The sequence below is a fragment of the Oryctolagus cuniculus genome, chromosome 6 (genome assembly GCF_051225735.1).
Source record: "Oryctolagus cuniculus isolate XC-2025 breed Fujian yellow rabbit chromosome 6, ASM5122573v1, whole genome shotgun sequence".
Taxonomy (NCBI): Eukaryota; Metazoa; Chordata; class Mammalia; order Lagomorpha; family Leporidae; genus Oryctolagus; species Oryctolagus cuniculus.
In genome coordinates this window covers 129,297,276-129,322,102 of record NC_142872.1, presented here as the reverse complement: position 1 = coordinate 129,322,102, position 24,827 = coordinate 129,297,276, and the positions used below count along the sequence as shown (strand labels likewise).

General features: G+C 41.8%; 1 protein-coding gene across 29 annotated transcripts in view; it reads right to left on the bottom strand.

The window, feature by feature from the left end:
* The window catches only part of RIMS2 (regulating synaptic membrane exocytosis 2), a 718,020-nt gene extending 701,107 nt beyond the window's left edge, over positions 1 to 16,913 (bottom strand). For 24 of the 29 annotated variants that reach the window (XM_051844697.3, XM_051844708.3, XM_089336437.1 and 21 more), the window contains exons 1-2: positions 16,599 to 16,862; positions 14,994 to 15,261 (exon numbers count right to left, since the gene is read on the bottom strand). In XM_051844697.3, coding sequence (XP_051700657.1) covers positions 14,994 to 15,169 — 176 coding nt within the window. In that variant the 5' untranslated portion in view covers positions 15,170 to 15,261; positions 16,599 to 16,862. Of the gene's footprint in view, positions 1 to 14,993; positions 15,262 to 16,598 lie in introns of all 29 variants that reach the window. The other 5 variants (XM_089336449.1, XM_089336431.1, XM_089336432.1 and 2 more) reach the window with 3 other exon arrangements.
* Positions 16,914 to 24,827: the final 7,914 nt, after the last annotated feature.

Genomic DNA, 24,827 nt, shown 5'->3' with positions numbered 1-24,827 from the left:
ATGAAGGGTCTTCCAAAAGTTTACAGAAAATACATATTATGAAATAACTATGCATAGGTTTCCAGTATTTTTGTATCAAAATCAACTTAACTTTATTTCATGTTTATTTTCACTTTTCTGAAAGAAAAATAGAGAGTGATATCCTCCATACACTGGTTCACACTCCAAATGCCCACAATAGCCAGGGTTGGGCCAGGCCAAATCCAGGAGCCCATAATTCCATGTGGGTCTCCCATATGGGTTGTGGGGACTCAAGAACTTGAGCCATCAACTGCTACTGTCCCACGGTGCATGAACAAGAAGCTGAAAATGGAACAGAGGTGCCAGGACTTAAGCCAGCACCCAGATATGGGATGCAGGAGTCCCAAATAGTGACTTAATGTTTGCCCCTTAATGTTTATTTTCATTCCACTTTTCCATGAACTTTTTGAAGTACCCTCATATTAAACTGTCCCTGCTCAAATTACTATTGTTTTGTTTTGTTTTGTTTTGTTTGACAGCTAGAGTTAGACAGTGAGAGAGAGACAGAGAAAAAGGTCTTCCTTCCGTTGGTTCACCCCCCCAAAGGGCCGCTACGGCCGGAGCTACGCCGATCGGAAGCCAGGAGCCAAGTACTTCCTCCTGGACTTCCATGTGGGTACAGGGGCCCAAGCACTTGGGCCATCCTCCACTGCACTCCCGGGCCACAGCAGAGAGCTGGACTGGAAAGAGGAACAACCGGGACTAGAACCTGGTGCCCATATGGGATGCCGGCACTGCAGGCAGAGGATTAACCAAGTGAGCCACGGCGCTTGGCCCCTCAAATTACTATTGTTTTCATCTCCTGATTACATTCTCGTATCTAATGTATCTTAACATAAAGCCATAAAATGCAATATGAATTTATATTGCCAGTTTTTAAAGATAACTTCGGATTACTTTTTCTATTTCATTTCATAGCTATTTTTAATGTTTCTATACCTAAGTTAAAACAATTAATATATTTTAAATTCTATCATAGAGTCCTAATACATACTCCAGCTTTTCATTAAACCAGACTCCTGGCTAATAATTACCAAAAAAAAAAAGTAACATATGAAGGCACACTAATTAAAGGATACGAAATGGCTCTTCAAACATGTCAAGAAAAATTACACCATGAAAAGATTACTACTCACACTACAATATAAAGATTATGCTGAGTCATTAAAAATGACCATTGGAAACTGACTACATTTAGAAACATTTCCCACTATGTTAGTTCATGTGGTAAAATTATTCCTTCCCCTATAAAAATAAATACAATTATTAACTAAAATGATTACTCAGAAACAGTATATCCCCTTTATTTGCAGAGTATAGAACTCACACACCTTACCTCCAATTCCTCCGCCACATTCCTGGTTAGACCAATATCTTAAAAAAAAAAAATTATTTATTTGAAAGGCAGAGTGACGCAGAAAGAGGGAAGGCAAAAGATCTTCCACCTGCTGGTTCATTCCCCAAATGACCACGACAGCCCGGGCGGGCCAGGTTGAAGCTAGGAGCCAGAAACTCCAACTGGGTCTCCCACGTGGTTGGCAGGGGTCAAGGATTAGCATTTGTTGCCTTCCCAAGAGCATTAGCAGGGAACCGAACTTACAACAGAGCAGCATGGACTCAAACTGGCACTTGGATATAGGATGCTGGTGTCCCAGGCAGCGGCTTAACTTGCTGCACTGCAACACTGGCCTCTACACCAACATCTTAATTTAAGAGTGAGGCCGGTCAGTGGGGCTGGGAGTCTGTGGGCCCCTTCGGACATAGGTAGAATGTCCTTCACAAGCAAACTGTCAGCTTGGCTGGAAAGCCTGTCTCCAGGCCAACTGGCATCTCCCCTACTAATAGCTTCTTGTGCTGCATGTGTGACCTTGCAGCCTTAAATCACATATTCAGGGTAGCTGCAATCTTTCACCCAGAGCTAGCAGAGGAGGGGGTCTGAGGCCCTAAGGAGACAGTCTCCAGAGGATCCCCGCTATTTCCTTGAGCCCCAAGCCAATCAACATACATAAGTGAAACTCCTGTCCAATGGGCACTCCTCAATAGGATGACCCAGTGAGCAAATAGCAATGCCTTAAAAAGTGGGACACGGGGCTGGCATTGTGGCATAGCGGGTAAAGCCACCAGGCGGTGCAATGCCGGCATCCCATATGGGTGCCAGTTCAAGTCCCGGCTGCTCCACTTCCAATCCAGTTCTCTGCTATGGCCTGGGAAAGCAGTAGAGGATGGTCCAAGTCCTTGGGCCTCTGCACCCACATGAGAGACCCGTAAAAAGCTCCTGTCTCCTGGCTTCAGATCGGCACAGCTCTGGCTGTTGCAACCAATTGGAGAGTGAATCAGCAGATGGAAGACTCTCTCTCGTTCTCTCTCTCTCTCTCCCTCTCCTTCTTTCTCGGTACAACTCTGACTTTCAAATAAATAATAAATATTAAAAAAAAAAAAAAACGGGACACTTCCTCAAGCCAGTGTCCAGCTCAGGCACTCCACCTGGTCTCCTCTCAGACCAGACGCTTTCTCTGTCACTTGCCAATTGAATAAAAGTTTGTGCCTCTTTACAAACTGTTTACCAGCTTTTTATTTCTATACTAAGCTGAATAAAAGAACCCATGAGACTCGTTCAGGTAACCACCCTCCCCTCCGTGACTGGTAACAAGGAAGAAACTTAAAAAAATTAAAAGTGAAGAGCAAATTGGTAGTGATTTGAGGGCAAAATAGTATTATAAATCCAAGAAAAAGTGCACTGTAATATACTACTTTAGAGACATTACTCTAGAATTTATATCTCTGAATACAAAATACATTTTTTTTGACAGGTAGAGTTAGACAGTGAGAGAGAGAGAGAGAGAGAGAAAGGTCTTCCTTCCATTGGTTCACCCCTCAAGTGGCTGCTATGCCCAGCGCGCTGCGCAGATCCAAAGCCAGGAGCCAGGTGCTTCTCCTGGTCTCCCATATGGGTGCAGGACCCAGCGCTTGGGCCATCCTCCACTGCCCTCCTGGGCCACAGCAGAGAGCTGGACTGGAAGAGGAACAACCGGGACAGAACCGGCGCCCCGACCCGGACTAGAACCCGGAGTACCAGCGCCGCAGGCAGAGGATTAGCCTAGTGAGCCACGGCGCTAGCCCAAAATACATTTTTAATAGTAAGACTAGTACAGTGTTTTCTTTATGAAAAATATAAACAGCTAAACTCCTATCTATTAGTACTTACTAGACAGTCTGTCCTAATCCCAGGAACATGCTTTCTTATGTGGCAAAAGAACTTTATAGATGTGATTAAAAATGAAAAAATTATTCTGAAATATGAGTAGGCCCAATGGAATCACATGAGTCCTTAAAAGAGGAAAAATTTTCCCAGCTGTGGGCAGAGAGATGCAATGACAAAATAATCAGAGAAAGAGAATCATGAGAAGGATTCAACACTTTACAGCTAATTCAAAGTATAGGGGTCTATATGTAAGTACCATAGAGAGGCCTCTGGGAGGTAAGATAGGCCCTCAACAGTGATTCAATAAGGAAATGGGATCACAGTCCTAGAAGTGAAACAACCACCTCTCTCAAAAACCCAAATGAGCAAAGAATTCTCTCTTAGAGCTTCCTGATAGCCCTGACTATACCTTGATATTAGCACAGTGAGGTCCATGTCAGATTTCTAACCTACAAATTTGTGTTGTTTTGAGCCACTAAATTTGTTAGAGAAGTAATAGCAAACTAACACGAAGAATACTAGATATAAATTGGAAGATCAGATCTTACTTTAGTAAAGATAGTGGTAATGTCCTTTCCTTAGGTATTGAAAACCTGGGAATTCACAAAAGTACTTTTTGAAGAAATTGATAATCTCTGTAGCTATCAATTCTCTTCTCTCCTAATTTATTTATCTAACAAACACTTATATATTTATTACATGCTAGGCAATTCCATAAGGGCTTTACAAGTGTAAACTCAATTAATCCTCTAAACTCATTTTACAGATAAACACACTGAGTTACACAGCTACCTAGACACAGAGTGGAATTCATCAACCCAGGCTAACTCCAAGGATTTAAACACTATGATTTTACTGTTTTCCACAAGACTAAATGGAAATGTGATGGAAAGTGAAAAGATTTTGAAGTTACAAAGCTCTTGGTACAAATCATTGTTCCTCTATAAGCTTTGTGACCCGAATCCTAGCACATAAACACTGAACAAATGTTAGTTCCCTCATTCAGTTCCTGTTACAAGTATACAAACACATTTAAATTCAAATAAAACCCTAAGTGGGGAAGGCTTAAGATTAAAAACTGCATACTAGTCTCATGCTCCTGAATTTACACTTCTTTCTTCTAGTTCCTTGTGTTCCTTCTCAGATCCTCAGCTGTGACAACCTAAAATACCACAACAAGACTGCCTGTGGGGGTACTCCAAGCTTTCATTACATCAAGAAAAGAAAAAAAAAAAGACTGAAATTTTATCATCTGAACTTTAGTTGAACACTAGAGGAAAAACTCTTGAAAAATTAAACATGTTACAGGCTTTGAAAATTTTCTTTGAATACGATAACCTTAACCATAGATTACCTCAAATGAAACAGCTTATTGCAGACACTCAACTGGTTCATTTCTTTGGCTCTACCTTGTTACCATTTTACCTTGTTCTTGTTAACAAGATTGGAGAGTGGTCACTGCCCATATACAAATATTCTTTATACTCTTAATCATCCAAAAATTTAATTTTCTCACTTTGTAGGCTAGACATTGAACCTGGTCTTAAAGATTCTATGACTTCAAAACTGTATATGCTCTTCACTAGCACATCATTTAAATGTCTAGACTCAAGGTTTCTTTGAATTTAAATTTCTGTTTCCCTTTTGAAACATTCCTACAAGATGATCTTCCACACATTCTTTCAAGATTCATTTAGGCTTCTACCCCAGTAATATCAACTGCATTATTGCCAGGGAATTTTGCTGGTGGTGGTTTCTAAAATTGTGACAATTACTATTTCAAATTTAAAAATAGGTAACACAAAAACAACAAAAAAGTGACTGCCACAACCAAACAATGGCTTAATCTCTCACAACCTTGAATAAATGATAATTAAATGAATTTTTAACGGAAATAATATTTATTTACTACATTTTGTTCTCACATATTTTATGTTTCTCACCACTTGATCATTAGTTTAATTAATACCATGCACCATAACCAACAGCTTTCATGGTGAAGAAAATTAACAATGAAACTTCTTGCAAATGTGGCCACCAAATACCATATAATCATTTCTTGAAGTAGTAGCAGCTATCCCCTCTGTTATCAATAAATATTGGCTATTAAGTATTTTTATATAATTTTTTATTAGACAGGCAGAGTTAGTGAGAGAGAGACAGAAAGAAAGGTCTTCCTTCCGTTGGTTCACTCCCCAAATGGCTGCTACGGCTGGAGCTACGCTGATTCAAAGCCAGCAGCCTGGTGCTTCCTCCTGGACTCCCATGCCAGTGTAGGGGCCCAAGCACTTGGGCCATCCTCCACTGCACTCCCGGGCCACAGCAGAGAGCTGGCCTGGAAGAGGAGCAACCGAGACTAGAACCCAGCACCCAGGCTATTAAGTATTAATTAAGAACTATGATACAGGCATGCAGTAAGAGTTATGGGAGCATAAGAGAGTCATCTAACCCACTTTTCAACAAGTTGGAAACCTGAGATGAATATAAGCTAAGAACTGGTAGGAATGTGCTAAACTATAAAAGTAAAATTTAAAAAAAAAAAAAAAAAAGGAACCAACTTCAAAAAGGTTGATAGAAATAAAACCAGTGAGTTCATGAAAGACTGAGATGGCAAAGATTGATAAAACACCACAGAGGGCCTTGTTTGACATGCCTAGGCGTTTGGACTTTATACTAAAGAAAATGAGAGAGGACTAAAGAATATTGGGAATTTTAAAACACAGTGTAACTTAGAGAGTTGAAATATTGCAGAGGTTGGATCAGAGAAGGTAAACATAAAAGTAGAGAGATTCGTTTAGAAATGAATGGAGGGGGCCAATGCTGTGGCAGAGTGGCCTGAAGCGCCAGCATCCCATAGGGGCGCCAGTTCGAGACCTGGCTGCTCCACTTCCAATTCAGCTCTCTGCTATGGCCTGGGAAAGCAGTAAAAGGTGGCCCAAGTCCTAGGGCCCCTGCACCCGCGTGGGAGACCCAGAAGAAGCTCCTGGATCCTGGCTTCGGCCTGGCACAGCTCCAGCCATTGCAGCCAACTGGGGAGTGAGCCATCAGATGGAGGACCTCTCTCACTCTCTCTCTCTCTCTCTCTGCCTCTCCTCTCTCTGTGTAACTCTGACTTTCAAATAAATAAATAAACCTAAAAAAAAAAAAGAAATGAAATGAATGGAGAAAGCAAACAAAACATCACATGGTGTGAATATGTCTAGTAGGAAAAAAAGTTTATAAACTAAGATACCAAGCAGGGTTCATTCTAATTATGAATGGATTTTTCTTTATCTCCTTTATTCTTCGTCCTCTCTTTAGTTCATTCTCTCTTTTTCATATTTTATTACTGCTATATTATCTTCCAGTCCACCCTTGTACATCCTAAGCTTAGTCACTTCTCATACTTTCATTCATGTTATCAATCCCAGATACACTCTCTTCACACAGTTGCCAAATTCTTGAAATTCAGATCTAAATTTTTCAAAACCCTGACTTCATTCTCCTCCTCCACCTCTACTGCCTTATTGTATATCTTCATCATACATCACTCAAATTATTGAAAGAATCCAATCAGTGACATTATCTCTAGTATTATACCTTCTCATCAATCCATTATCTCTTGTAAGAGGGGGGATTTTTTTTAGCACAAGTCTGATTATATTGTGTCACTGTTTAAAATCCCTCCATGATTTCCAATTGCCTTCATTATTAAATTCAAATCCAAAGAATAGTGTATAAGTTTTATTTAACTCTGACCCTTGCCATCTCTCCAGGCTCCTCTACCAGCACACCTCCATTTAAATCCTATGTTCTTCTGAACCACTTCAAATGAGTTTCTTGACCACACCCAACACATCATGCATCTTTCACAAATAAAGGGTTATTTGGGGATAGAATACTTGGGCGTTTTAATATTTTTACTTGGAATGTTTTCATCCAATGTTTGACTAGCATCTACTCATCCTTTGAGGTTCAGAATAGGTGTCAGCTCCCCAAGAATATATCCGCAATACACTGTGCAAAGTAGGATGGTAGCACTTATTAATTAAATAATGTTCTAACTGCGGTTTACCATGTTTCTTACAATGATCTCCTTAAGGGTGAGTGGGTAATGGTTAAATGTATTTTGACCTGGACAACAGCTGTGGCATAGTGGGTACACCACTGCTTGGGACATTTACATCCAAGTTGGAATCTCACCTCCACTACTGATTCAGTTTCCTGCTAATACACACCCCAGGAAGGCAGCAGGTGATGGCTCAAGTACTTGGGTGTCTGCTACCAACATGGGGGATCCAAACGGAGTTCCAGCCTTGTGGATTTAAACTGGCCCAGCCTTGGTTGTTGTGGGCATTTAGGGAGTGAACCAGAGAATGGGGGACTAATACCACTCATAATTTCTAGAGATTTCAGTAGGATAAACTGTCTGGAACTCTCAAAACAATACCAAAGAAACAACAAACTATTTATAAGATTAATCTGACATATTATTTACTATAGATATAATATACTAAAAACATCATTGTAGTATGGTTCATTACATTTTACATTTCTTTTTTTTTTAGATTTATTTATTTATTTATTTGAAAGTCAGAGTTACACAGAGAGAAGAGAGGCAGACAGAGAAAGAGAGAGAGGTCTTCCATCTGCTGGTTCACTCCCCAATTGGTGGAAATGGTCAGAGCTGTGCCAATCCAAAACCAGAAGCCAGGAGCTTCTTCTGGGTCTCCCATGCGGGTGCAGGGGCCCAAGGACTTGGGCCATCCTCTACTGCTTTCCCAGGCCATAGCAGAGAGCTGGATCAGAACTGGAGCATCCAGGACCCGAACTGGTGCCCATATGGGATGCACTACAGGCAGCGTCTCACCAGCACCGCCACAGCGCCAGTCCCTACACTTTACACTTCTCTTAGGCTTTGTCCTGGAAGAGATGAACTATTTCTATCTAAGGCTTTTTATGTACTACTTGTCACTCAGCCCTGCCAAACACAATATAATTTGAGAGGTAGAGAAACAGAAACGGAGACAGGCAGATTGAGCAATCCCATTTGATGGTTCACTTGTCAAATGCCTACAATGGTCTAGGCTGAGCCAGGGCCAGAATTAGGAGAAGGAAACCCAATTCAGGTCTCCCAAGTGGGTGGAAGGAATCCAAATATTTGAGCCATCACCTGATGCCCCAGGTCTGCACTGCTAAGAAGCTGGAATCAGGAGCCAAGGACTGGATTCAAACCTAGGCATCTTATGTGGCACGTGGGCAACTTAACTACTAGGCTAAATGCCTCCTCCCAATGGAAAAATTTTAATAGCTTCAAAGTAATCATTTTCAAGCAAAATATTTCATAATTCCTAGTAGTCCTTAAATTTAAAAAATCCCTTCTAGTTTCTAGTCAAGACAGACATGCTCTTAGTCCAAAAGAAAGATATGTTGCAATTATATACAAACATTGTTAAGTTTGCTTTCAGGTGAAATTAGTAAAATTGGGAATATGTTTAAAAATTAATTTGACTTAGAAAATAAGATCATTACTAAGCTGTTTCTTCTAAGTTATTGGATTTTGCCTTGAAAGTATGACCTAAAATAACATAGCATTTCATTCTCAATGGTTCATTTATTCACCCAACTAATACTTTTTAGGTCTACTATGTGCAATGCATTGTATTAGAAGTTGAAGATACAATGCTGAATGAGACAGATATGCTACCTGCTCTTTGGGAGTTTACAATCTTAGAAGCATAGACAGACCATACATAATTAGGAAAATGTAAAAGAAGCTGAGATGAAGAATAAAAGGAATAATCTACTTAAGAATACCTGGCCAGGAAAGAGCTCCCTAAAAATGCAAATTTGAAGCTAGGACCAGAAGGACAAGAAAGAAATAATCATGCAAAGATTGCCTTTGCATGATTACAAGTTTCTGAGAGGCAATGTGAAGATGAACACTCTAAGCTCTAATAGACATGCTTCAGAATGTTTATTATTCAGAGTACCTGATAAGGTTCTCTAGATTCTCATTTATAATAAAAATAGAACAAATATGTAAATACATATTTTTGGTTAAATCAAAGGACAAAAAATTGATCCCAGGAAATTCTATGGACAATTACAAAGTAGTTTCTACTAACTAGTCCCCCCACATTCACCTGTGACAATCAATAACCAATAACTTAGTATCAGCATTATTTCCATCGCTATGCTTTAGTTATCAGAAGTGTTTCTGCTGAATAAACTGCTTCCAAGTCATCACCCTCCCTTTTCCTATCCCTAGATGTCCAGACAATAATGAAGTTATTTAAAAGCCTTCCAGACAAAATTTGGCTTCTTAGTAGACAAGGAAAAGAATCTCTCAATTTTGAGAAAATTAGAAGACTTCACAAGGGAGGCCAGTGCTGTGGCATAGTAGGTTAAGCCTCAGCCTGTGGTTCCAGCATTCGATATGAGCACTGGTTCGAGACCTGGCTTTTCCAATTCCAATCCAGCTCCCTGCTAATGGCCTGGGAAAGCAGTGAAAGATGGCCCAAGTGTTTGGGCCCCTGTTCTCACATGGGAGACACAAAAGAAGCTCCTGGCTCCTGGCTTCAGATGGGCCTAGCTCTGGCAATTATGGCTATCTGAGGAATGAACTAGGGGATGGAAGATTTCTCTCTCTCTCTCTCTCTCTCTCTCTCTGTAACTGTGCCTCTAAAATAAATCTTAAAAAAAAAAAAAAAAGACTTCACAAGGAATTCTATGATAAAATTAAGGCTTAAAGAGAACTATCAATTACCAGTAAACAACAGTGATTATCACTGGACCCTTAGTCTCTAATGATCACAATAATCCTTTAGAAATGTTATTACTCAGATACCATAGATGAGGAAACTCTTCTGAGTTTAATAACAGAAGTGAGAACTTATAATTATTAACAGTAAAAGTTTCAAATGCAAACTCATTGTCTATCACATTTGCCTCCACTATTTTTTTCATCACCCAGTATAATTCACTTTTACCAAAATGAATTATCAACAGGAAGCTGTTATTTAACTGTCCTTACTTTGAAACAGAATCTATATGAAAAATGCATTGGCACTTTCTCATAAAATGGGAACCCATTTTTTAGAAAACATTTGAATCCTTAAAAACTAAGGGTTTTCATCTTTTGGCAATGGCAATGGTAATTTACATGTATACTAATACTTTTAATTTAAAAGATTTATAATTCAATTGCATCATTTATGTGACATGCTAAGTAAAGAAAATATGTTAGGTTTTTTAAAAAGTATTAGAATGTTGACAGTCATCCTAAGTAGATCACAGATCCAAAAACCATGAAACAAAGGTGTAACAAATTCAAATACACTTTTTTTTAATTCTGACCAGTTAAAAAAAGACATAAACAAGGACATAAAATTAATAACATAGAAAGAGCTCCCACAAATCACTAAAACTAACAGAAAACCAAACACAAAAAGCTGTAAAACAATGTAAAAGGCTCTCACTAATAAGAAAATTCAAAACTAAAATCTACAGTGGAATATTTTTCACCAAAATACTTACAAAGAATACCACACACTGAGTTGGCAAGAATGTGGAAAAGAGCCCTTATGACATATCATACATAACTCCTCTATTTAGAAAAGTCTTAAGTAGACATAAATATGGTACTAGTTAAGAAACTTACTTATACATACAGTATCTCTGGAAGAACATATAACATACTGTAGAAGTTATTGCCTCTGGGTAGAGGAAATAAGTAGCTAAGAAATCTTGTACCATATGCATATTTTACATATTGAATGAAGAATTTGTAAACTGACTTTGGAAATTCCTTTTAAAAATGAATTGTTTAAAAAAATGGAACTACTCATCTATGTGTGAAAGATAAACCAGTTGTTACCTTAATGTTTCATGGAAATTTTAACCTATTGTCTTCCTTTATCTGGGGATTAAATTATCCCTTTAACACTTAACAGAAAATCTAAACTGAGGATGAAAGATAATATACACATCTAAAAACACATTCCTTAATATGTGCTACAAAACCACTTTATCTAAAAGACTACGTATGTACATAGTTCAAACTCAACAAATATTTACTGAGTTTACTTTTCTATTGACTTTAGTGGATTTGTTCTCCTCATACTTTTTCACAATACCACACCAAAACAAAAGCAAAAATATAATAATAATAATAATGAACTGCAGGGGACCTCAAAAAGTTCATGAAAACCAGAATTAAAAGATAATTTGGGTTCAAAAAGTTGAAATCCATGAATACTTTTTTCATGATACACATTTTCCATGAACTTTCCAAAGACCTCATGTATGAATAGATTTCAAATGGGGTGAGGATACCAAAATAAACTTCTCTTTTAATTCCATTTTACATGAACTTTTTGAAGTACCTTCATAGAACTTTCAATAGACTATGTTTTTCTTCCAACACATAATTCTTTACTTTCCTACAAAATTGATAAACTGCCTCATTAACATTACCACAGTTCAAAACATCATTGTTTATTAGGTACCTATTATGTGCCAGTCTTAAGGATGTTCAAAATACAAACACCAAAAAAGGGAAAATTATCTTGCCCTCAACAAGTTTACAGTCTTGAAAGACAAAGCTTAAAAATGTTACTCAGTAAAAAGACATGACAAATTTTACTGATATACTAAATTATATAGATCACAAATGCTACCAGAATTCATATAACTATTTTAAAAAGGAATTACTGAACAGGAATCTATTGAATTATAAAAATGTTTCCAAAATTATAGCATCTCATTCACTTGTACAACCTATTACTTGATGCTCATAGAAGACTTCCTATGTGGATGTTCATCAGGACTTTGAAAAAATTACTGACAATTAAGTATAAGTAATTTCCCCAACTACTCAGGCTACTAAGGAGATAGCTTACTGCAGGAGTCACAGTCTGCTTTGATTGCTCTCCTCTCTCATTAAAATTATCTCACACATGAACCTCTTAATATACACGTATTTATTTACAAATTATATGTATCTCACAATAGCCAATCCATGTATGAAATATTAATAAAATTTATTTCTTTTTCAAATAAAAGAATGTAAGCTTTAATATTTTTCCTGTATTACAATGTATCATCTTGTGATGGCCTTGTGTATGAACATCTCACTTTGTATTAATGCTTAACATGAATACTGAAACACAGAGTTCATGCAAAAATATTTTTATCTAACAGTTTCAATCTCTGCACACATCAAACTTAATTTTTAACTCAGTTGTTAAGAGACAACAGAGATGATTTTTAGTTTCAGGTTTGTTTCTCTCTACCCATGACCTTCTCTCAAGAATTGATAATAACATGCAATTAGATGGACATCACTAAATTGAAACAAAGAATAGTATAGTCATAATCAGACAAATGAACCCTAAAACTTTATGATTTAATCATTGAAAAATGATAGTAATATTTTATTATATATTATGCTTTTATTTAATATCCATTACTAATATGTGATTAACATGTCAAATTCTTCAAAATGATTTGTCTCTCATTTCTATAATTCCACTATAAACTTCATTCTTGTCTTCATTTTCCTTGCCTGCTCTTATTTTATTATATAAACATTTCAAGTAAATTTTCAAATACTATATTCTAACCTCCAAGTAACTTTTTGTTAATAAATATAAATATAATTCTGCAGCCATGTAGGCCATTTTGAGGTGAGGCTCCTTCCCAAGACTCAGGTAGAAAAATGCAAATAATTAAATAAATCTGAATATATGCTTTCATGGATATAATTTCATAGATTGTATAAATATACACTTAGAAAATGTTTCCACCTAAACTATGGAGATATGAAGGCACAAACATTATTTATATTTGCATAGATAAGTAGTTTGCATATGGATGTAAAATATATACATGTAGCTACCTGAAAAAGCCTTTTACAACACTCTCCCAACAAAATATTTTGTGCACTTTGAGCAATCCTAATTCAAAACTCAAAGTTCAACTGAATTTTTATATATTAAAATGATAAACAGACATAACTATAGTGAAGTGGCCAATAAACACTATCACTTAGCATACTATTTTTTAAAAAAAGACATTTTACATATAAATATATTGGTAAAAGTAATACATCTATATTTTGTTCTAGCATGATTTTGAGAACATATTCTATAATTACTGTAAAAATTATTAATTCATATATATAAATATCAAAAGGTTAGCACTGTTAACATACATAATGAAGTTAGACAAAGTGAGGCATATACTGAAAAAGCTTTTAAAAAATAATGCCTTATTGTTCCATTAACTGAAATAAACTATGTAAATCAACTGTTTTAATTTCACAGGCCCATAATAAAACACACTCCCAATAAGTATTCAAACTCAGAAGTCAGCTTTGAAGAAGTAATTTTTAATTTCAGTTGCTATGTCAGGAATACACTTGTTCTCTCAGTCCTTCAATATTTTGTGATTAAATAGTACCTTTCTGTAAATTACGGCTATTTGACATGAATTTGGTACTTTAAATTATTTAAAACAGTATTTTCATTAAAATATGAAAACATATTATTCCTTTATACGTGAATTTAAGAACACTGACTCAACTACCTGTTTTTAAAATTTACACGAGTAGAGGTCAGTGCTGCAGTGGCTTCACAGAGAACTCTCCACTTTGAGTTTTGTATTAAATTGGAGAATATAGGAAAAGTATTTGTGATGACATGCAAAAGAACTGCCCCCACCAAATAAATTGCAAGTTGATCTCTTAATGAACAACTAATTTTAAATAAAAAAGGAAAGAAAATTGAACGAGAAAAGTGTAAAAAAGGCTACACATCTTCTGCACAATCCCTTTCACGTAGTAACTAAGAAATCTAATCACCATAAAACATTGAAAAGCAAACCTGAAGAAACCAATCTCTTGGCTAACAGAGCACCCTGTCTGGACAGCTCCCTGGTGCTGAAGTTACACCGCCTCTAACCCGACGCCCGAGTGCTGCCCTCACTCCTCCCACCCTCGGCAAAATCCCGGCTGCCCAAACTGTGAGCACCAAGACTCGCAGCAGAACTTCACAAGGTAGGGAGCATCCCAAGCTACAGTCAGCACAGAAACTGGACTCTCTTCAGCATTAAACAGATTTACTAGTTAGGAAGAGCAGCAGAGTGCAGGGTGTTAGCACCCACCAAGGGGGAGGGGCTGGAAGATGGCGGCGGCCGCACACCCACCCGAGACGCGACCGGGCTCGGGCCCCTGGCCCGCGTCGCCGCCCTCCCGCCCGCGGCGACCCCGGGCAGATCGGCCCTTCCTCGCGCCGGGGCGCCGAGCCGCGCTGCGAAGGGGCCGGACGAGAGCTCCCCGCCGGCGCCCGCCTCCCCCGCCGGCGCGCCGCCGCTCGGGTCCGGCCGGGGAGCACCTGTGCACGGCCATATTGGATTCCTTGCCCCCGTCACTGCCTCCGCGCGGGGGCGGTGGGAAAGGGACAGGGACGCGCCGAGCCTGGGTTCAGCCTCAGCGCTGCCGGGCCCCGGAGCCGAACTGCCCGGCAGGGACGGCCGGAAGGGCGCACGGGGAATATTACACCCGCCGAAGGCTCGCCACCCCACCTCCGCCGGCCTCGGCGCCCTCCCTCCCTGACACACACACCCCCACGCCTGACACCCAGAAAGCAGCCCCGGCCGCAGCCCTCGTGGCCCGGGCGCCGCCGGCGGGAGGGAGGGCGGCGATCCAGGGCGCGCAGGCGGCCGCAGGGCAGCGACCGAGGGGGCGGAGGGCAGGGAGGGAGGCGGGAAGATGGAGCCGGGTCCTTACTTGAGCACGGACTGCTCCTTCTCCTCTTCTTTCTTCTGCCGATCCATGACAGCAAGGATGATTTTCCTCTCCTCCTCTGTGAGGTGGCTGAGGTCGGGCATCTCGGGCTGCGGCGGCGGTTGAGAAGCCGCCGGGGTGGGAGCCGGGCGGCCCCGGGGCCCGACAGGAGCCGACATGTTTGGTGGAGCCGAACCACCCTAGGGAAGCAGGGAGGCGACTCCACTGGCTGCGGCGGCACCTGCTCGGGCGGCTGGGGCAGCCTCCGGCGCTGGGACAAATACATACAAATCAATGGCCTTCAATCCGAGGCGACAGCCCCCCTCCCCCAAGAACGAGAGAAGGGGGAGGGGAGGGCGAGCGCGGGGGGCGGGGGGACTGAGGAGTGCGCTACGGGAAATGTTTCTTCTTCCCGGGGGCGAAGGGCTGGCAAGTGAGCGGCTCAGGGGAGAGGCGAGCTGGAGGCCCCGACGCGGAGTGCGCGAGCGGGGGGAGGGTGGTGGAGTAAGGTGGCGGGGACGGCTAAGGGTGGGGTGACTGGCGGGAGCAGGCGGGAGGGCGGCGCGCGGCCCGGGGCGCAGAGTCCCCGGCCGGGGCGTGGGCGGGGGACGCGCGCCGCCTGGCCCGAGAGAGGGGTGCCCGCGAACCAGCCCCCCGGGGGAGTCCGAGGAACTGGCTCCGAGCGCCGGGAGGCGGCGTCCCGCGGGCCCGAGGGGCGCGGAGGCGGGAGCGACCAGGGCGGTGAGGAAGCAGAGGCGATTTCCCAGAGAAGCAGCTCAGCCGTCCCGCCGGCTGTCGCGTCACGGGGGGCTCCCGCGCGCCGCGGAGGGAAGACCTCCCGGGAGACGACGGGGGACTGCCACGGAGACCCCGACCCGCGCTGCGAGCTAGGCTGCAGAAGCGGGGCTGGAGGCGGGGAGTGCTGGGGCCAGGGCCCCTCGGTTGCCAACGCCCGGATCCCAGCGAGCTCCGACGCTTAGCGGGGTCGGGCGCCGGCCCGTTCGCATCACGCGCGCGCCCGGGGTCCCCCAGCCACCGCTGCTGCCCCTTGGGTCCGTGGAGGCGGCGCAGAGGGCCAGCTCCTTACGCCGCCGCCGCCGCCGCCGCCGCAGCTCAGAGCCGCTGCCCGCGCCGCCTCCGCCCCTCCGCCTCCCAGGCTCTTCCCGCGGGGGCCGCGTCACCTCCCCGCCGCCCAGGCCGGCCGGGGCCCGGCGGGCGGACCGCGGCCACTCCTCCGGAGCGCGACTCCCGGGCTGGGCGGGGGGACAGCCGCTAAGGAGAAATGGACCTGAGTGTGTGGGATGGGGGTGTGGAGAAGGGGAGCGAGGGAGGGGAGCCCGAGGCGTCGGGAGTCTGGGCAAGAGTGAGCGGGCGCCGGTGGGAACGGCCAGGTGTGGCAGGTGGGGGGGGGGAGTGACCGTCGCGAACTGTCAGGGTGGCGGGTCCGGGGACGCAGAGTGACGGGGTGACGCGGGGGCGGAGCTGGGGTGGGAGGAGCGCCCAGGTGTGGGACCCTGAGGTCAGCGAGTGTGGGGGGGGGGCCTGGGAGGGGTCCCCTGGGGGTCGTGAGGGAGAAGAGCGTGGGGGTGGGGGCCCGCGAGGGGTTACCTGAGGGACGGAGGGAGGGACGAGCGAGTGGGGAGCGCAGGTAGGTCGGGGGTGGAGTGAGGCGGCGCTGGAAAGCAGGGCCGGCGGCAGAGAATGCGTGGCGAGGCGCTGAGTGAGAGCGCGGAAGTGAGACCGGGAGAGTTAGGGTTTGTGTGGGAGGGCCGTGAGGGTCGTCGTGAGGCGAAGGACGGGCCGGCGCTGGGGCCCAGGGCCTCTCCCTGTTTGGCCTTGTTTGGCGCCCACTCTGAGGAGAAAGGAGGAGAGCGGGTTCGAGTCCGATTTTCGAAGCACGGAGACTGAGGCGCAGTGAAAGAGGGCGAGAGTAAAGGAAAAAACGAACTCGTGGAGGAAGGTGGTGGCGGCCGCGGCCTCGGGCTGGGCGTGGGGCCTGCGGTGGGGGCGGGGCGGGGCGCGCACGAGGCCTGGCGGGGGGCGGGGGCCGGCCGGGCTCGCCCGCTCTGCTGCGCGCTCTTGCCGGCGCCCACCGGGACACGGTGGTGGGTGGGTGTGCGTGTGTGTGTGTACGCACCCCTACCCCGCTGTCTGGATTATAGCCGATGAGCAATGTAAAGCCTCTGGGGCGTGTATTAGATTTACCTCGCTGGTGTGTAGTAAGCCCTCTCCCTCCTCCCCCTGTTCCCCAGGTACCAACTGACTAGCTCCCAATTTAAGAGGGCTGGGGACAGACAAAGCAGCCTTGGAAGTCTCTTGTGATTTCTAAGCTTAAATTTCTACTTTTTTTTTTCCTTTCAGGCCTTGTAATTAAAAAAAGAAAAGTTTACCGAAATGCTGTTTTTATTATTACCTTTTCAATAAGAGTCTTATATTCCACATAATTCACTGTTCTTTGGAAACAAACTAAATGAGATCAAATGAATCCTCATTTATTAAATTCTGATTTAGAATTAAATAATTTTTAAAAAAATTTCTAACCTCAATGTTACATGGAAAATATCAAGATCAGCCCACTAGCAAACAGCAGAGCTGGAACTAGAACTAGCTATTTTTCACTCCAAGTTGAAAACGATGGTGATTTTCAACCCAAGCTGCACATTAAAATTACCTGAGCCTCTTTTTGAAAATACTGTCTGGGCCCAACCCTAGATCAAATGAATCCATCTCTGGCAGGCTGTTAGTTTTGGGTATATTTTCTCAGCTTGCCCAAGTGACTAATGTATAGTAAGGGTTGAGAACTACACTATGTGCATTGTAAAATAGATAAGAAAGAGGGGAGAAATTTAAGCTATGAAAAGTAATACAAGCAAAAACAACACTTCTAAAGAGAACTGAGTTTTCACCAAAAAATGAAATGTTTTACTATCCACACTTTTCTTTCATGCAAAGTAAATACACATATCTATGACTTTAACCTAGGAGACCCTGAGTGCTGCTAAAATACACTAAGTTCTCCTTTAAAAGAGACAAGAGTGAAACTAAAAATAAAAGGAATGGGTGGAACACTACTTTATTCAACTATTTCTGAGCGGGAAAATAACAGCACCCCCTACTTCAGCCAACTATCACTTCAGGCAGAACCAGAAGCCAGAATATATACGGCTCTGAGTCTGAAACCTCAAGTTTAATATAGCTTAATTATTTTCAGCATGTAAAATATGAATTTAAAAGTGCTTCTTGGCCTTTCAGCGAAGGTCAAGTGTAAAAGTGGAGGGCCACCTGGACCCCGTGGTGTTTTCTGGCACATAGTTAACATTCTGGGTAATGGTAGCATGCTGGCTCTACTAACTTGCACCACCCTCTTGTCCCCAAGGACTCTAATCTACCTGGAGACACTGCCAGCATTTGAAACAGAATGCCATGAGCTGGTGTCCCTTGGACCTGACTTCTCACAAGATTGAAGCGAGTGGGCTTCATTGACTTAAAGTGGATGTGTTAAAAGTGAATGTGTTCTCCCTATTACAGGGAATGCTTTGGAGTGGAAGTATCTGAAGATCATCTTCCACTGTTATTTATACAACTTTACAAAATAAAATTTGGTCACAGTATTTAGATAACAGCATATATGTATGTATATGTATATGTACTATGTAATTGTGAATGGGCTAATTAGCCTGTTTAGCACATCTCATTGTGTCCTGTATGGCTTTATATTTAACTTGGGTACTATGTCTCTAAGTGTATGAACCTATCTAAAGTTGAAATATTCTTTTTTAACTTTAGAAGTAAGTGAATGTCTTCATTGCTGAATTTTCAAGGTCTTAGCAGGTCACAGACTATACCCAAAATGCAAGTCTTTTCTGTATTTCCTGTAAGCCTTAAGACCCTATGGATCGGGCCAGCACTGTGGCCCCATATGGGCGCGTGTTTGAGACCCGGCTGCTCTACTTTCCCAGCTATGGCCTGGGAAAGCAGTAGAAGATGGCCCAAGTCCTTGGGCCCCTGCATCCGCATGAAGACTGGAAGGAAGTTCCTGGCATTGCAGCCAATGCATTCCAGCCATTGCAGCCAATTGGGGAGTGAACCAATGGGTAGAAGATCTCTTTCTCTCTCTCCTTCTTCTTCATCTTCTTCTTCTTCTTCGTGACTTTCAAATAAATAAATAAATCTTTTCAAAAAAAAAGAGCCTATGGATCTATGTACTTTCATTTTTATATGAGTAAGGACTACTTGTAATCTACCAAAAAATACTAGGAAGTGGAAAAAAACTAAAGTCATAAACTGAAATGATCACAACATTAGAATTTACTAAAAAGACTTAATACTTTTAAGAACTGTGGCTGTCTCACTATGCTTGGAATCATTTCTGCTCTCCTATGGTACATACATTCTTGGATCATTGGTATTTCTACAGTTTCTCCTACCAGGTCTCCCTGCTTTTATCCTTGTGGGGTTTTCCAGTCTTTTCTCAACACAGCATAAACAGCAAGTGTCTTAAAAGATTATTCAGATCACGAAACACTCCAGTGGTCCAAATCTTAGTGGCCTCCCACTTTACTTAAATTCCTTAAATAGCCATGACACTCACATGATCTCTCTGATCTCATCTCCTAGTACTTTCTTTTAAGATTTCCTCCAGTTTCTCCCTTTGCTACAACACTTTACTAAGATACTAATTCCACTAACTCCCTCTTCTTCAAATGTTTACTCAATTGTTCTTTTATTTACTATTCTAGCCTGTTTGACATTCACTCTGTTACTACAATCTGCTTTACCTTACCCTACTTTTTTCCTCCATAATACTTGCTACTATCTGACAAGTGTACTTGTATATTTACACTAAGTTGAATAATGTGGCAGTTTATTATGTTTATCATTAACAACCTGTTTCCCCCTAGGGATATAAGCATAAGGACAAAGCACCTACTTAACTAATTTGTCCCAAGTACCTAGAACAGTATGTGATCCATAGTAAGGTGTTACAACAAATAGTTTTTCAATGAATTTCTGGATAAATGATTCATCATTATTATTGGTTTAAGTTGGGCAGAAAAAAGGAACAAGGCATTCTCAAAAGAATTAACCCTAGGTGTGAAGAAGTTAGATATAAACTCTTTACCAAGCCACACAGGTTCCTTTGGATTCAGTTCCTGCCTACCTCTCTCAAGTTACCTCTAACCCAGCATGTAAACACATCCCTCTTAAGCCATAACACTCTACTTATTGAATGTACAGTATCTTATCTCTATAGCTCTCTATTCCCACAGCTGAGGTCACCTTTTCTGCACCCTCTGTCAATCAGTTAACTTCTTTGTCTTTACCATATGTTCATCCGTCCCTTCTCCTCTCTCCATCTGTTTTCCCCAGGCTCCCTTGCCGTTGTACATACTTTGCTCATACGTAGCACTTGTCATAGTGTGTTTTTGCCATTTATAGCCTTGTCTACTCTTCAACTTGACCATGAATGCTTTAAGAGCAAACAATGTGCCTTGTACACATGTCCCCAAGGCCTATCATAGCATATCATACATTATAGGGGCTTAATAAATGTGTGCTGAATGAATACATGACTAGTCAGAAAATAGTGAGAAAATTACTCTAGCACAAGGGAAGGGAGTCAGGAGTTGAAGCAAGAAGATTAAGCTGGAGAAAGAGGTTTTGGCAAGATTATACTACAACCTTACAGGCTATACTGAAGAAGTCAAACTTAAAATCATTAGACAGGTACTGAAGGTCTTTTTTAGCCAGAAAACTGACATGATCGGCTTTGATTTCAGGAGGATATCCTGCCTTCAGCTAATTATCCATATATAAAACACCTGCTAATAGAATTACTCAAAGGACACAGATGCACAGTGGTTTAGACTTGGAGACAAAATAGCAGAATCTTTTTACTTCCTGTTTTCAGAATTTATTTTTGTAGCTGTTTTGCTCAGAAGATTATAACAGCATGATAATGAGGCCAAGGTCATGGTTTAAATCCCTGAGTGAGTCAGTCAGTGCAGTGTCCACAGCTGACAGTCTCTGCCAGTTGTCAGATGATAACATGTTATTTCTTGACCAGGAATTGGGTGGGAAAATGTGACTGGTTCATCTAAAGTTAATCAGCAGTGCTGGAGAAGTAAGTCAAAGTGCATGACTATTGGTTATAGGATCTTAATGTCATTTTAAATTGAAATAATAATATTATCTTAGTGATGACCAAAGTGCACAGCATCAGAGGAAGAATACATTGTTTGTTCCAGGAAAAGAAGCTAGAAATTAATACAGTTTAACTATTAAGATTTGATGCTAAGAAGTAATGAAAATTTTCGTGGATGCTAGTATAGATAAGCTTTATTAATTACTTCTTTGTGTATTTAATAATATAGAAGGCTATTTATTAATTGTTATGTTCATAAAACCCATAAAGCTACAAATATTAAAGGGACCCATAAAGTTGTTTCTATTTTTGTCCCCTCCTGGCAATCAATAAACACATCTGTATAGTGAAATAGGATAATGTGAGAGTTGGGATGTTACTATTATTTAATTAAGTACAACTTTGACAACTTAGAGAAGGAAAAGAAAAAGGTGAGTTTTATGATAAATAGGAGAAACAAATTCAAAACATTTAATGAACAACTGGATCTAGGGGCTAAATATTGATGAAGTAGCAACAGCTGATAATATCATAAAAATAATCAACCAGGGGCCAGCGCTGTGGCATAGCGGGCAGAGCCACCGCCTGAGGTGCTGGTATCCCATATGGGCACCAGTTCAAGTCTGGGCTGCTCCACTTCCAATCCAGCTCTCTGCTATAGCCTGGGAAGGCAGCAGAAGATGGCCCAAGTCCTTGGGCTCCCACACCTGCATAGGAGACCAGGAGGAAGCTCCTGGCTCCTGGCTTCGGATTGGCTCAGCTCCAGTCATTGCAACCATTAGGGTAGTGAACCAGAGAATAGAAGTTCTCTCTCTCTCTCTCTCTCTCTCTCTCTCTCTCTCCCCTCCCCCGTAACCCTGCCTTTCAAATAAAATAAATAAATCTTTTTAAAAAATCAACTAGGCATTATGTGCTTCTTGATGAAAGAACACACCACTCAGTTTTTACTACTTTCTCACACCCATCCTGTGAAAAATTAGAAACATTCTATTTTACAGATTAAAAGCAGCCAAGAGAGAGATTTGACCAAACAGAGTGAATTTCAACAGTAATGTTTAAATCTAGGTCTCCTAGCTTCCTGTCCAGTATTCATTATACCACGCACATTTGTATAATGGGGTAGTATGTATACATTGTGTTTTCCTGACTAAAATCTATGCACACTTTATTATAGTGCCTGGCATATAACAGGCATCAAAAAATAATTCTTTTTAACCCAACATACTCCTTAATAACTGTGATACTTAAAATGTATGTATGGTTAAGGAGACCATATGCTCCGGTTTGCCTGATATGCCCAGAAACTCAGGATGGTCCTTGTTTAACGTATTGTTCAGATATGATTTCTAGTTGCAACTCCTTTCACTCCCAGTTTGTGCCTCAGGTTACATGGTCCAGATAAATTTAGTGTAACATGAATTGGACTCAGGAGCACAATATGTAATGGATATAGAAGATCCTTAAAAATTCAAATAATGTTCCTAAAGTGAAGGTCTCTGTCAAAACTATCCTACAATTGCAATACTATATGTGAGGCACTTAATAAATGTTGATTGAAATGAAGTTTGTGAATTCTACACCAGAAAAGAATAAATCATTCATTCTCTCCTAGAACAAACATTATTTTTACCCAGTTAGAATCCAGAAATAACAAATAGGAATACCAAACCCATCTTCTAATGAAAATTCATGGCAGAAATCTATCAAACTGCCAGTGGATTTGTAAAATAAGCAGTGTTATTGATACAGAAGTCATCAACATGGGCCTCAAATATGGTACAAGAAGATAAAGTCAGCAAACTTCCTAACAGGAAAAGGAGATAATAGCTGCTTATTTTAAAAGCACGTAAAAACTGATTATAGAAGTTTTGGTCAAATTCTACGAAATTTGGAATAGCCTGCAATATAAGATTTTCCACAAAATTGTGGCTTTCAGAGACAAAGGGCATGGTAAGATTTGAATCGACTTGTCCCCTCCTAAACTCAAGTTGAAATTTAAACCTCATTTTGAGATATTAATGTGACATTTAAGAGGTGATTAAGGCTCTACCTTCACCAACAGGATAACCCATTCGTCTAATGGATGAATGGGTTAATTTGTCTGTGGAGCTGTTGCTATGTCATGGTGGGTTAAGCCACCAGCTTCCCAGATAGGTACCAGTTTGATTCCTGGCTGCTCCACTTCCGATCCAGCTCCCTGCTAATGCATCTGGGAAACATCTTAGAACATGGCCCAAGACCTTGGGCCCCTGCACCTATGTAGGAGACCCGGAAGAAGCCCCTGGCTCCTGGTTTTGGTCTGGCCAAGCTCTGGCCATTGCAGCCATTTGAGGAGTGAACCAGAGGAAGGAAGATTTCTCTCTCTCTCTCTCTCTCTCTCTCTCTGTCTGTGTGTGTGTGTGGGTGGGTGGGTGGGTGTGTCTGCGTAACTCTTTCAAATAAAATAAATAAATCTTAAAAAAAAAAAAAAGAGGTGGATCTACTATCACTGCCAGTTTAGCTAAATGTCTCCCATACTTTCTCTTGCAGTGTGATGCCTTCACCAGCCCTAAGGGCTCTGCCCACAAGACGGCCATCAGCAGAAGAAACTCTTAGACCCTGGGCCTCCACAACCATGAGCCAAAAATAAAACTTTTCTTTATAACTTGCCCCAGTCTGTGTTATTGTGTTATTAATAAGCAACAGAAAATGAAGGAAGACGGGGTTGGCTTATCTTCCACAATGTGATCAGCTGCTGTATACTTAAATGCCTCCCTCTGGGTATGAGGATTGCTTTAGTCTTATCTAGATGGTGCCTGATCCAGCTGCTTTCCTCTGTGTCCTTTACTCTGCCCGGCACTGTGAAATTCAAGAAACCTCATCCTAGATCTGATGAAAGGAGATGCAGAGCTTACTATCAGCTGTGTACTGATGGTACTGCATCCCTAATTACTTCACTATCTTTCTGATTAGCGTCATATAACACTAAACAGAAAGGAAGATAGAAAAGAGCCCTGTCATTTCCCATAAGGGAAAGGTGAAGAAAAGATGAACAGAAAATCAAGAATAACCCATTTATTAGTCTTTATCTTACTGGTTGAGGAAAATTTAGTTCATCCCAATACTAGAGAAATAGAAATATGTATATCATGTTTATTTGCTGCATTTTTGTATTTGAAAGGCAGAAGAGCAGAGAGAATGAGAGAGACAGATGGGACGAGATCTTCCATTAGCTGATTCACTCTCCAAATGGCTGCAACAGCCAGGCTGGGTCAGGCTGAAGCCAGGAGCCTAGGACTCAATCTGGTGTCCCCAAGTGCATGCAAGGACTCAAGTTCTTGAGCTGTCATCTGCTGCCTCCCAGGGTGTGCCTTAGCAGGAAGCTAGATAGAAGCAGAGAAGCAGAACTCAAAGTAGGCACTCCAATATGGGATGCAGAAATCCCAATTAGTGACTTAACCCATGGGCCACACACCCACCCCTAGGTGCATATTCTATAGAGTGCTTAGTATCTACTAAGAAAATTTTGGAAAAGACATTCAACTTTCTACCCTTCAAATTTCCTCTTGTAAAATGAAAGTCTTCTCCAAGATGATAAGTAAGATGATTTCTACCTTTCTTTTTGTTTAAAAGATTTAATTTATTTCCCGAGAGTCTGTTTTTAATGAGCTCCAAACAATGCCTATAATGCTGGCCCTGGAGCACAATTTGAG